This window comes from Diabrotica virgifera, chromosome 9 (genome assembly GCF_917563875.1).
Source record: "Diabrotica virgifera virgifera chromosome 9, PGI_DIABVI_V3a".
Taxonomy (NCBI): domain Eukaryota; kingdom Metazoa; phylum Arthropoda; class Insecta; order Coleoptera; family Chrysomelidae; genus Diabrotica; species Diabrotica virgifera.
The window spans coordinates 3,017,838-3,031,615 of record NC_065451.1 but is presented as its reverse complement, the minus strand read 5'-3'; the positions used below and the strand labels follow the sequence as shown (position 1 = coordinate 3,031,615).

The following is a 13,778-nucleotide window of genomic DNA, read 5'->3' as shown; positions in this document are numbered from 1 at the left end:
CTATCCTAGAGATCGTGTTACCTTTTTCTGAAACACCTTGTATATATATAAGAAGGCACTTATGGAATAAAATTATTTCTGTCCTTGTTTTAAATAATTTTAAAAAACGCTGGGACCCGTAGATTTTCATATATAAAAATGTGTGCTTTTTAAACATAAATTTAAATGTACAGGGTGATTCATGCAAGCCTAGCGTAGTCCATTATCTTTAATTTTAATTAAACACCCTGTATATTTTTGTTTTTAGAAGCTGCTTAACAACCTCATCTCAAAAATGTGTATTATGTAGGGTCTATTATGAATAATGCAAGGTGAAATTTTGAAATTATGTATAATTTTCGTCAAGATGTTAACCACATAATACTTTGAAATTAATAATTCAGGAATCACACTTTAAATAAGGGTATTATTTTTTAAAATATCTACCAATTTTCTAAACTAAGTATCAATATAGTGGATTTTGTATTTAATGCTTTTTATTTAAAGATATTTTTAAATAATTTGAAAATTTGCGTATTTAAAACATTAATGAATAATGAATACCTACCTACTGCTGAAAACGATACTGCATGTTATGGACTTCAGAAAACATACATGATTTATGAGCATGTAGTTCCCTCTGCAACCTCTTAATCCCATAATATGTATCTTTTCATCTTTTAAGAAAAGACAAAAATTACCCATTTCAATTTTACCAAAATATAAAGTACCTACCTATCTATTCATCCGATAAACCCACAAATAACTCCGAGCGAACAGTTCCGGATATTGGAAACATAATATGACACATGGTCTATTTAAAACAAAACAATTCTCAACGAAAGAATCCCTTGTTATCTTAGGTTAGGCACTTGACATCATTTTTACCCTGAAAATCCTATGTCGCTAACTTTACCATCAAAAATATAATTTGGGTGAAGTGAAACGAAAGAAGATTAATGCGCTGTTGGATGTTGGGCTTCGGGTTGTATAATATGAATGAGAAATTTATATTTAAGCAATGAATTTTTTTAGAGTTTTCGGTAGATTTTATACAGTTTTCAGTAGATAAGTAGATTGGAGTTCAAATCAGTAGGTTTTATACAGTTTTCAGTAGATCGGATTTCCAATCGGTAGGTTTTCTGAAAAATCAGTAGGTCTGCTGAAAAATCAGTAGACCTGGTAAATTTGCGTGAGGGTGCAACATAATACAATTCAGAGGTATATGTAAAACATAAAAGAAATTATGTAGTTTTTTTTATTTAAGTTAAAGAAGAATGTTACGTAACGCGCTGTTCGTACCCCCCTCCCCCATGTAACGCGCCGTAACGTTTTACAAAACCCCTCCTCCCCCCAAACTGCGTTACGTAATACTTGAACGCTCCCTTACTAATGTCTGGAGATCTTGTAAATTTTCGGCAAGAAAGGCTGTATCGTCAGCGTATCTGATGATATTATTGATTACTTCTTCGCCTAGTCTTACTCCCTCTTGTCTGTCATTCAAAGCCTCCCCAAAGATTTCTTCAGAGTACAGATTAAAAAGGTTGAGTGACAAAACACAACCTTGTCGTATTCCATGTTTGATGGGTAGTTCTTCAATACGACTATCCTTAATTTGGATAGAGTAATAAGGTATAAAAATCTTAATTTTTGAGAGAGAAAAAAAGGGAGGACAGTGAAAAGATACCTCCTTGCTGGCAGTCTGTAGATAAGTGAAGGGAGTGCTGTGGAAGTGTTCTGCTTTACAGAGGACATTGGACTGGACTGCTGGATGACAGAGAGGAACAAGACCTAAAAAACACCAACTGGAAGCGTAAAGTTCATTATATGTAGGTCCTTTTTTCCCTAAGTTAATGGCACTGGCAAAGCCAAAAGACCAAGACCCACAAAGGATTATCGCGTTACTGATGATAATGATAAACAGTCTGTATTTTTTAATCAAACATAAAGCAATTGTAGAAATAAATACATATAAATATACTTACACATCCTTTGAAGGAAAATTCAATGTAATGCTAGGTTTGATGCCATCTCCGTACCTCCAGTAACCCATCATAGCGAGAAATACGTAGACAAAGATGACCAAAATCATTCCAACGTTTAGAACACCGAAAGGCGTTAAGAAACTCTTAGGTGTTGCCATGTTGTTTTCCAGAGATATAACCTATAAATATCATATTACTTTAAATACAAATTTGCTGGGAAGTTAACAAAATATATAAGTTAGGAGAGAGAGACAGAGAGAGAGAGAGATGAGATAAAAAGAAGTAAAAGACAATCCTCAGTAGCATGTTGCCAAAGCGGTGAAGGAAAATCCAAAATGAAAGGAATGGAGGATCTTAGAGCATCCAACTTCTAGTCTCGATTTATCTCCTTGCGACTTTTACATTCCTTTTTCTTCTTGTAGTTCTCTCTCCTATCGGAGGTTGGCTATCATCACAGCTATCCGTACCTTATTGGCGGCAGCTCTGAACCGATCTACTGACCTGCAACTATACCACTCTCTTGAGTGTCTCAGCCAGGAAATTATTCTTCTACCTATGGATATTTTCCCCTTAATTCTGCCCTGCATTATGAGCCTTAATATCTCATAGTTCGTACCTCTAGTAATGTGGCCCAAATGATCCAGCTTTTTTGTTTTGATGTTCTTGATCACCTCGCAATCCTTTTGTAGCTTTCTTAACGCTTCTGCATTCGTAACTCGTTGGATCCATGGTATTTTTAAAATCCTTCTATAGCACCACATCTTAAATACTTCCAACTTCTTTATGTTCTTAGCACTTCTTAGCACATCTTAAGGCTCTTGTTCTCAGCTCCAGAGGTAGGTTTGGATTAACAACCATTTTTTTCATTTTTATAAATGCTTTTCTGGAAACCAACGAAATGAAGATCTTAAGAAGAATTGCTGGAAAAGGACTATAGGATAGGGTAAGAAGTGAGGAAATCAGACGCATATATGGGGTAGACAATATAAATACCTGGGTAAAGAACAGAAAAAGAGAGTGGAATGAGCACATAAGCAGGATGTCTGAATCAAGAATAGTAAGAATAGCCAGGGACAAGTCACCGTTAGGCAGGAGAAGTATAGGACGCCCAAGGAAAAGATGGTATGACAACTTAGGGGCAGAATGAAAGGCACCGTTGAAGAAAAACAGGCAGTACTTTCCTATATAAAAGAAGAAGAAGAAGATAAATGCTTTTCTTGCAATTTCGATGCGTGTCCTGATTTTTCTACCTTGATCGTTGTTTTCTGTTACTCAGGTTCCCAGATATTTGTAGTTATTCACTCTTTCTACTTGTTTTCCCTCGATATTTAGTCTTCCTAGTGTGTGTTGCTTAGAAATAATCATGAACTTTTATTTGTAGCATTATAAGTATATAAGTTGATTTTACTTACCACTCCGACAGCTTGCAGAGAGAACAAACATGTTCCAAAATACAACGGGTACTTATCCAACGGACCAAAAGCTGGAAGGCTTGAAAACGATGGCAAATTCTGGAAAACGTAGTACCCACAAACGCCAAACGTCAACAGAGTGATAAAATTCGCTAAGTACGAGAATGGAACTAATAGTTTTAAATTTCTGAGCATCATTATGAGCAGAAAAGGGATGAAGAACATCAGTATGTACAAGGTTTGGTTAATCTCAGGCTTGATGTATTCGTCACAGACGGCCTTGATATTGACGCCGACGAAGACCACGTAGACGCAACAGATGCCAATTTGATAGACGATAAGGAAGAAGTTGGTGATCCCCCTGAAAAAATTCAAATACTTATTAATTTAACAGTGTAGCGAACAAATAAAATTATTTAAAAATATTTTTACTCACAATCGGTTAGTAATTTATGGATTTCTAACCTTTGAAGGAATCAGGAAGCGACTTGTTACTTACTTTACTTTCCCAGCTAGCCGGGAAAGTACTTTCCCGGCTAGCATCTGTCACTTTTCTACCTGCAAATGTCAATGTCATTTTTGATTAAAAGATGGTTTAGAAAGAATAGAATCCACTCAACATTTATTTAATTAAGAAACAACAACAACAATAACAAAAAGAAAACTATTTGGAATTATAAATATTAATAGTAGTTACATTGGAATTATGATTACTATTAACGGTTAAAGTAAGACCGTGTTGCTCAAAATTATGAGTTTCAGAAATAGATGATGACGCATTTTTGTAAAATAAACACAATTTGATTATATGTACAATTAATGGCGTCGTGTATCGCCTAAATGTCAGATTCAACAAACTTGTTTTGTTACCTAGCAACGATCTCACAGGTTACTTAAAATAATTCATCTTATCACATAATGAAAATGGATACAGATATTTGAAACGAAATTATTATTGGTAGATTGTGAGTATTAGAAATCCATAAACTGCTAACCGATTGTGAGTAAAATAGTATACAAACCTCGCGGGAACTCATTCTAGCCTCGCGTCTGTAGTTTACAACTACCTTGCCGCTCGGCTGAAATAGAGTACTTTCCCGCTAAGTATGTAATATACTATTAATTTATTAAATGATAATAGTTTGACTCCACTTTTGACAATACCTTTGACCGGTGCCGCCCAAAATCCCGATAGCCAAAATCCCGACAGCCACAATCCCGACGGCCAAAACACCGACACGCCAGAATCCCGACACGCTAGAATCCCGACAGGCCAAAATCCCGACATGCAACAATCCTCGCATAAGTAAAAATTACGACTTTTGTCTAATTCTTTTAATACAAAATACTTTTGTTTAGTAACAAAAAATAAAAAAAAGATGGTCATAAACAAAAAACAAGAAATAAATGTAATTATATGTTAAAAAGAAACTTATCAAACCTGTCGGGATTCTGGCCTGTCGGGATTTTGGCCTGTCGGGATTCTGGCGTGTCGGGATTTTGGCCGTCGGGATTGTGGCTGTCGGGATTTTGGGATAGACCCACTTTTGACTAATACCCCCCACAGAAAAAAAAGCTAATGGTGTGAGGTGCGGTGACTGAGCTGGCCATTCTGTCGAACCTAGTCCGATCTATGTACCACGATATTCCTCGCCTAGCTAACGTCTTACTGCACCATAATAGTCTGCAGGATGACTTCCAATGTCGCGAAAGTATATAAATTATATAAACTATATAAATTACAACAGTTTTATTCTTCCATGTGCATAAAAGACATATTCAGTATCAAAGAGACACCTCGAAAAGCAGATATAACCTCCAGGCGTGTACGAAGCAAAAACTCTGTCTGAAAAATCAATCAAAAATACGTCGAAGCTTTATTCCACATTTATGTATATAGTTCTCTTCGATCTGATCTGTCAAAGTTTTCTCCTACTTGTAAACCAGCAAGTGTGTGTAAGAATTTGTCGCATAGTTTCTTGGTACCCTTGGACACCCCGGATTGCCACATATCCACATCACTACTCCCTATTTTACTTAACTGAACTCACTATCTTAATAGTTTGGACCTGGTCCGTATGAAATGGTTGATACAATGGACCCGCCGTAGGGGGCTAAGTGTCTGAAAGGCTCACAAGTGGGTAAGAGATGTTCAAAATGTCCATTTTCTTCTATTTATTTATAAAGCTCAACAGACTGTGATGACCTAGGGCTGAGAAGTTTATTTTTACATTAGAATTACTATTTCCATTTTGTTTTGATTATATAATTACATTTTTTAATTAAGTTTTATGTAATTAAAACAAGCGATTCCCTTCTATTGATTTCTGTCCAATTATTTTCCTTTCCAATTTCAGCTATAGGACAACTCCATACTCCATCTTCATAGAGATAAAAAAATTGATTTTGAAAACTTCGCTTAGCCATAGCCCCCTTCCGCTTCTATAACCCAAGAATTGTCCAAGAAGCAATAGAGATTAAAAAGCAGCCGAGTTGTCTCAATAAAAGAGATGATGACACCCGGTTGCCTTCGACATGGTGACCTCTCCTAAAGAAAACATCGTCCGCTCCATCTACCAATCCAAATCTCGGTGTTAGGTTTCTTCGCACCAACCCGCACCCAAACGTCACGTCAGTGAACCACGTCATCATCGACGGTATAAATAAACCGTCCGCCATCATCAGCAACAGTAGTGCAGTGAGTAGTGAGCAGTGTTGTGCAAAAATCTGGGGCCTCGGAAGACTGAAACCTTAGAAAGGTATGCAGAAGACATCAGTGAGGGTGTTGAAAGCTCGCTGTAAATAAAATCGATGAGTTTTAACCCGGAACCAAGGTGAGTTTATATTAGTCTTAGCTTTATATGTTTAAAAATGAATAAACATTTTCAATTTCGTTGCAAAACGAAACCGCAGTTGCATTATATTTCTAGTTCAATCAGAGAGTACAGCAAGAATCTCTACCGGTTTCGGGGCTTCTTAGCCCCTCATCAGGAGATCCATATGCTCTTCTCTCTGAATGAAGTAGAATAATACTTCTCATGCCCTCTCTTTATATGTTGGTTTATATAATTTTTAATAGATAGATTTATAGTATACTTACGGCGCATACGGAGCAAACCTTCTTAAAGGTTTCGGACCCACCTCACACGCCACTCTCATAGAATCTGGATAAGTTAAGAGTCCCACTCGTTTCCTTTTACATAATTCATATTGAGCTTGTACCTAAAGAATAAAAACAGATAATAATCTAATATATCTAATAGAAATTATAACAAAAATATGACCTAACACAACAAATGAATATTAAAAAAGGTGTGTGCCAAGGCACATTAAAGATATTGGAAGAACTTGTCACTATCACAGTCATAAAGAAAGAAAGAAATAATGGGTTTTTAGGCCCAATATTTTTTTTACGCCCCTTTACCTAAGCGTGGTTTACCTCCCTTTTTTTACTTGTCTTTTAAAGGTTTTTCTTTTAAATAATTTTTATGTTTATTATATTCGTTTGTTATTTCTCTTCATTTGTTTTTTTTTACAAAAAATTAATTTTTTTTCTACTTTGTTAATAGGGAACTTGCATAAAATTTTAAATTGGAAAAAAATGATATAAATCACAACAGAACATAATTTAAAACATGTATCAAAGATAAAAAAGTTTTGTTTGTTTTTCGTTTGGCCCCTAAAGACGATTAAAAATTCAAATTATTCCAGCCAGCCCAAAACGCATCGTGACGTCATTGGGTTATATGTTTACATTCTGAACCAACAAAGTAAACAAAATTGTATATAATTTTAAATTAGACATTATAGACGTCAGTAGAAAATACAGTTATGTGACGTTACAAGTGTTTTTGATCGTTTGAACTATTCATAGAAAATTTGTACTTTTACAAAAATTTTATTTTCAATAGTAAACCTTCTTAACTTTCCTTCAAAAACTGTATCAAACTCCAATCTCAACAAACTGGTATATATTATTACAACGACATGCGATAAATGCCATTAGAATATAAATATTTTTCCTTTATTCCCCGACGACGAGCTGGCCAAATACCCAAGTAGGTGGAGGTCAATAAACTAAAGAAGAAGAAGAAGAATATACCCATAAGAAATATAACCATAAACGGAACCATATAGTTAAACTATGTGACGTCAAGGGTCGTTTGAACTATTTTAAAATGCAGAACACTTTAAATTTGTACTTCTAAGTTATTATGAGTTTTTGAAGCGTGAAATTTTGGAATTCTCATTTTTATACAAAACTGAACATTATTATGTAATAAAAAAATGTGCAAGTTCCCTATTCCTTGATCAATAGAATATAAGTAGGAACGATAATCCGTACTCTAAAATACAATAATTAATTTGAACAATACTAAGATTTTCTGACTTCGATTATCTGGTAACGCTGCGCTCTTTTTACAGAAACATACCTACGAAATGAACTGAATTGATGGCCCGGCCTTGGTATATAGCTATATCGTTTTATACTCGTATATACACTGCGGTGCAAAAAAATCGATCCACTAAAAATTTGGTCACCTTTGAAGTTTCCAATTTCTTAAACCTGTTGTTGGATTTAACTGATTTTTTTACCACGTTATAGCCTTATTCATTGACAATATCGCTGTAATAATATTGTTGCTAGACAGTCAAACTTTCATTGTATACCGGGTGTACGAATCAAACTTTGCCTTTTTCTCAAAGTTCGCATCACCCTGTGGACTATTCTAGCATTTATAAAATACTGAAATTAAAACTTAGCTATAGCCCCAGGTTTTCTTAACATTTTGTCTTTCGATTCATTCGCTTATATTGGATAATGAAAAAGTTAGGTACTTTAACAACTGGCCATGTTCGTCATCAGTACAGGGTGTTTCTAAATAAATGTGACAAACTTTAGGAGGTAATTTTACATTAGAAAATAATGACAATTTACTTTATAATCATAACGTACGGGTAATATTACGGGTCATAATACCCGTTTGCGCGCCAATGGTGAATATAAAATTCTTAATTGTATGTCAAAAAATGTGCAATAACTACGTCTTAAAACCCACCACATTTGATTTGCATATCTCAACTGGTTTTAAAGCAATAAATAAATCGTCAGTTTGTAAAAAAATATTTAACATCTTTTATCTCGGAAACGAAGCGTTTGCGGACATATGATGCATAAAGCAAATTGTCATTATTTTCTCATGTAAAATTACCCCTTAACGTTTGTCGCACTTATTTAGAAACACCCTGTACTGATGACGAACATGGCCAGTTGTTAAAGTACCTAACTTTTTCATTATCCAATATAAGCGAATGAATCGAAAGACAAAATGTTAAGAAAACCTGAGGCTATAGTTGGGTTTTAATTTCAGTATTTTATGAATGCTAGAATAATCCACAGGGTGATGCGAACTTTGAGAAAAAAACACAGTTTGATTCGTACACTCAGTATACAATGACAGTTTGACTGTCTAGCAACAATATTACTACAGCGATATTGTCAATGAATAAGGCTATAACGTGGTAAAAAAATCACTTAAATCCAACAACAGGTTTAGGAAATTGGAAACTTCAAAGGTGACCAAATTTTTAGTGGATCGATTTTTTTGCATCGCAGTGTATGTTTCTCTCAATTCTTAGTATTTAAAGTGCATAACTACGTTAAACTTTTTCCGATACTGTATATTATATTGTAGATCTTTTTTCTATAATGTTTTATTTCATACAATATTTTCACATTTTTGGATTCTCTTCGATGTCTTCTTTCTTAAAATATGAGATTTTGTAATATTATACAGGGTATTTTAAAAGATAATTAAGTTTTTTTATTAATTTCGTAGCAAAATTAACACCCTGTAGAATTGTAGTAGTTTGACATCTAAAACTCTACTTACGTTCAAATAATTTTTAATATACTCTACTATTGTTAAGAATCATTAGTATAGCTAAATTTTTAATTTTAGTATACAGGGTTGGTCGAAACTCGGAATGAGTATTTTCTGAGTTTTCTTAAATGGAACACCCTATATTTTAGTATTGTAATGAAATGATATTTTATGGTACTTTTTTATTTCTTAAGCATTCCCTATACCTAACTGCTTTAATTTGTGCTTAATTGTTAATCGCACCAACAATCTTAACTACGTAGGTATTTTGATAGCTAAACCATTATTGGTAATTTTAAGGACCAGTCTGGATTAATATGTATTTATTTCTGAAAAATTATTTGGGATTGAGTATTTTCACGGCCAACCTAATAAAATTTTACGTATTTTCTGTTGCAATTAATGTTTATCTTGAATCACCAATAACTCACAAATTAAAGCAGTTAGGTATAGGGAATGCTTAAGAAATAAAAAAGTACCATAAAATATCAATTCATTACAATATAAAAATACAGGGTGTTCTATTTAAGAAAACTCAGAAAATACTCATTCCGAGTTTCGACCAACCCTGTATACTAAAATTAAAAATTTAGCTATACTAATGATTTTTAACAATAGTAGAGTATATTAAAAATCATTTGAACGTAAGTAGAGTTTTAGATGTCAAACTACTACAATTCTAGAGGGTGTGAATGTTGCTATGAAATTAATAAAAAAACGTAATTATCTTTTAAAATACCCTGTATAATATTACAAAACCTCATATTTTAAGAAAGAAGACATCGAAGAGAATCCAAAAATGTAAAAATATACAGGGTATCCCATTTAAAAAAACGAAGTTATAAGCAACTTCCGGTATAACCGGAAGTTGCAAAGAGATGAAAATATTTTCATTTATTAGATCATCCTTCAAACCCCTTCATTCCAATTTTCATGATTTTGTTGCCATTAGTTCTCGAGATATTTCTAATAGGCCAGTTATCTGCCTCACCCTATATATACTTACTAATACTCTCAAACAATATGTGCTGAGAAGTCCTATAACAATTGTAGAAACGATTCCGTTTATCATTCCGGCTAATTTGAACCCTTCTGGCATGGCTAAGATTCCGGTTCCTATGGCACCTTTCAGTAGATGGATAAGAGTTTCCATGTTCCTATAAAACACCAACAGAGAATGGATAAATATAGTGGAAAAATTAACAGAAGAAGTAAAGTTGAAACAAAAGAAATAACGAAGCGACGGCGACGGTTTAGATACCGTTAAAGATAAAGTCAAACAATTATTGTGTGTTGCTACGCTAGTGGTAGCAAAATAATTTCTACCTTTATAAAACCTACTGAGTAACGTACTTAAGAAATCCCGGGTAGAAAGCATTCAAAAGGTGGTTTTACCTAACATAGAAATGTTGAAGTTGTCCCCCTCCAAGCCCTGGTCGACATTGCAATTATAAGTTTAAGCTATTAGTATCGTTTTAAAATTCGTCTAATCAGGACGTCGCTTTTATTAGTTTTAGAGTTACAACCCTCGCGTGTTTGTGCAGTCAGTATCAATTAAGATTCCAGCGAGGTCTGGACGCCGCCTTTATTAGTTTAGAGTTAAAACTCTCGCGTATTTGTTTTAGTTAGTATCAAGTTAGAATTAGTCTAGTCAGGATGTCGCATTTATTAGTTTAGAGTAACTACTCTCGCATATTTGTGTTAAAGTAAGAAGTTAGAATCCAGCCAGTGTGGACAGTGCGTTTATTAGTTTTAGAGTTACAACTCTCGCTTTTTTATATAGTTATTGTGTGTCTCGCTTATAGTTTATAAGCTACACGTGACGCAAATACTCATTATTAATTAGGATGATTAGTACTAAAGAAAACATACTTAGTTCATATCCTAGCTAGTGATCTTTAAAAGGTAAAAGTACTATTGTGTTTGTTTTTCGCGGACTTGTGTGAACTGGATAGTAAATTCGGCGGTTCAAATATAAGAACTTTACGAAAGAACTTTGGCCAGATTTTATTTTCATAATAATAGTAATAATAAAAAGTTAGTCATATCACAAATGCTGTTATAGACCAGGGCGGATCTGTCTTGAGGTGGATGTGTGAGGTGGCATTCGGATTTTTGTAGATAAAGTTAGATGACAACTTCAATAATTATAACTGACTTATGCTCCCTCTAAAATATGCCCGGAACATTAATAAAAAAATTTAAATATTTAAAAATTTCGAAAAATATCGATTTTTTTCTATTTTCATTGCTTATAACTTTAAAACAATTTATTTTGGAACAAAGTCGTAGGGAAAGAAAATAAAGATAATTGAATTTTATATAATATACGACTGGTTTAAAATGGCTTAAATTATTACCCTTTCTCCAAAATAGCAATAAATAGAAAATAGGGGGACAAAAAAGACTGTTTTTATTCAATGTTTTTCAACCACTTTGGTTGCACTTAAGACCTTCATAATTCGCTTAAAAAATTCTTACAACATACTTAAACCGTCCATCAAATTTCATTAAAATCGACGTAATAGATTTTGCATAATAATTTTGCAATCTAAATTTTTTTAAAAATGTTCAAATTTTTTAAAAACTTTCTAAACAAAAAGTAGACCTTTTAGAAGTTTGCTAATTTTTTTACGTATAAAGAGGTTCTCTGCCTATCTAATACACTTTACATGATTAAAATCGGATTATTTAAGCGGCCTCAGCACTGTTTTAAAGTTATAAACAATGTTTTGGCTTATAAACAAATACAGTGAGACGTTTGAGTTGGAATAAATTCATTTTCTTAAGAATGGGCGACTCTGTCGATAAATCCCGAAACAGATCGATTTTTATTTTTAAATTATAATTTTTTGGCATAAATATCATACTAGTGACGTCATCCATCTGGGTGTAATGACGTAATCTAAATATTGGAATTAATTTAATTCAAAATTTTTTTTTTAATTCAAACTCTGTATAATTAATTATGTTAATGTTTATATTAGTGAATACAAAATCGAATAGCCTTTCGATTGAGCTATCACACGGTACCTATTCTCATTAAAAAAAATATCGATTAAGTCATCACGCCCAGATGGATGACGTCACTAGTATGATATATATACCAAAAAATTAGAATTTAAAAATAAAAATCGACCTGTTTCGGGATTTATCTCCAGAGACGCCTATTCTCGAGAAAATGAATTTATGCCAACTCTGCCAACTGTTTATAAGCCAAAAAATTGTTTATAACCTTAAAACAATGCTTAGGCCGCTTAAATAATCCGATTTTATTTCTGTAAAGTGTATTAGATAGGTAGAGAACCTGTTTATATGTAAAAAAATTAGCAAACTTCTAAATAGTATACTTTTGCTTCAGAAAATTTTTAAAAAATTTGAACTTTTTAAAAAAAATTTGATTACAAATTTATTATGCAAAATCTATTAGGTCGATTTTGAAATTTGGTGAACGATTTAAGAATATTGTAAGAATTTTCGAAGCGAATTACGAAAGTTCTAAGTGCAACCAAAGTGATTGAAAAACGTTGAATAAAAACAGGCTTATTTTGCCCCCTTATTTTGTATTTATTACTATTTTACAGAAACGGTAATAATTTAAGACATTTTTAATCAGTCGTTTATCATACAAAATTCAATTATCTTTATTTTCTTTCCCTACGACTAGTCCAAAATGAATCGTTTTAAAGTTATAAGCAAGGAAAATAAAAAAAAATCGATGTTTTTCGAAATGTTTAAATATTTTAATTTTTTTATTAATATTCCGGGCATATTTGAGAAGGAGCATACCTCAATTATTATTATTGAAGTTGTCACCTAACTTTATCTGCAAAAATCCGAATTCGACCTCGCACATCCAAAGATACAGGTTTTTTCACAGATCCGCCCTGGTCTATTAATCTTTTATTCCCACATTAGTAGGTGGTCCTTTGGTTTGGAATTTATTGCTTATTATTACGGTCTAAATGGTAATAAGATCGCCATCTTGATTTATTGTTCATTTTCCTCCAATTTTTCTCGGCTAGTTTCGATCCGGACTTCTTCTACCATATTGAAATACGATAGAAAGAAAAATGGAAAAAGCTCTAGTCTAAATGAGAATGATTCTACATATTATGTTGATGCAGCATACATACTATATGTTGTTAAATAAGAAAGATACTTACGTTGTTGGGTGGTCATTTTGTCTATACATATGAGGATCAAAGTCATCACCTCCATTCTCGGCTGATTGGTTGTTTTGTCGTCCCCTAAAAGAAGAAAACTTCGTAACATTGGTTGATCTCAATAGGAGGACTATACCTTCTAGGAGGATTTAGTCTAGTGCAATTTTTTTTAGTATGTGAGTGTGTGGCTATGTGTAATCTGTCTCAAAATAGTGTATCAAAACGGATGCATGTGCGATCAAACTCTTTCTGCAGAACCGAAGAAGAGCAGCTGAAAAGATGAAGAGAGAGAGAGAGAGAGAGAGAGAGAGAGAGAGAGAGAGAGAGAGAGAGATTTAACATTGTCATAGA

At 33.3% G+C, this 13,778-nt stretch overlaps 1 protein-coding gene across 8 annotated transcripts in view; it reads right to left on the bottom strand.

Moving 5' to 3' along the window:
- Positions 1 to 13,778, bottom strand: part of LOC114326915 (proton-coupled amino acid transporter-like protein CG1139) — an 85,265-nt gene that overhangs the window by 13,486 nt on the left and 58,001 nt on the right. For all 8 annotated transcript variants that reach the window (XM_028275434.2, XM_028275401.2, XM_028275393.2 and 5 more), the window contains 5 exons: positions 13,428 to 13,511; positions 10,268 to 10,418; positions 6,477 to 6,598; positions 3,377 to 3,737; positions 1,965 to 2,143 (listed from right to left, as the gene is read on the bottom strand). In XM_028275434.2, the coding sequence (XP_028131235.1) occupies positions 1,965 to 2,143; positions 3,377 to 3,737; positions 6,477 to 6,598; positions 10,268 to 10,418; positions 13,428 to 13,511 (897 nt within the window). The remainder of the gene's footprint in view (positions 1 to 1,964; positions 2,144 to 3,376; positions 3,738 to 6,476; positions 6,599 to 10,267; positions 10,419 to 13,427; positions 13,512 to 13,778) is intronic.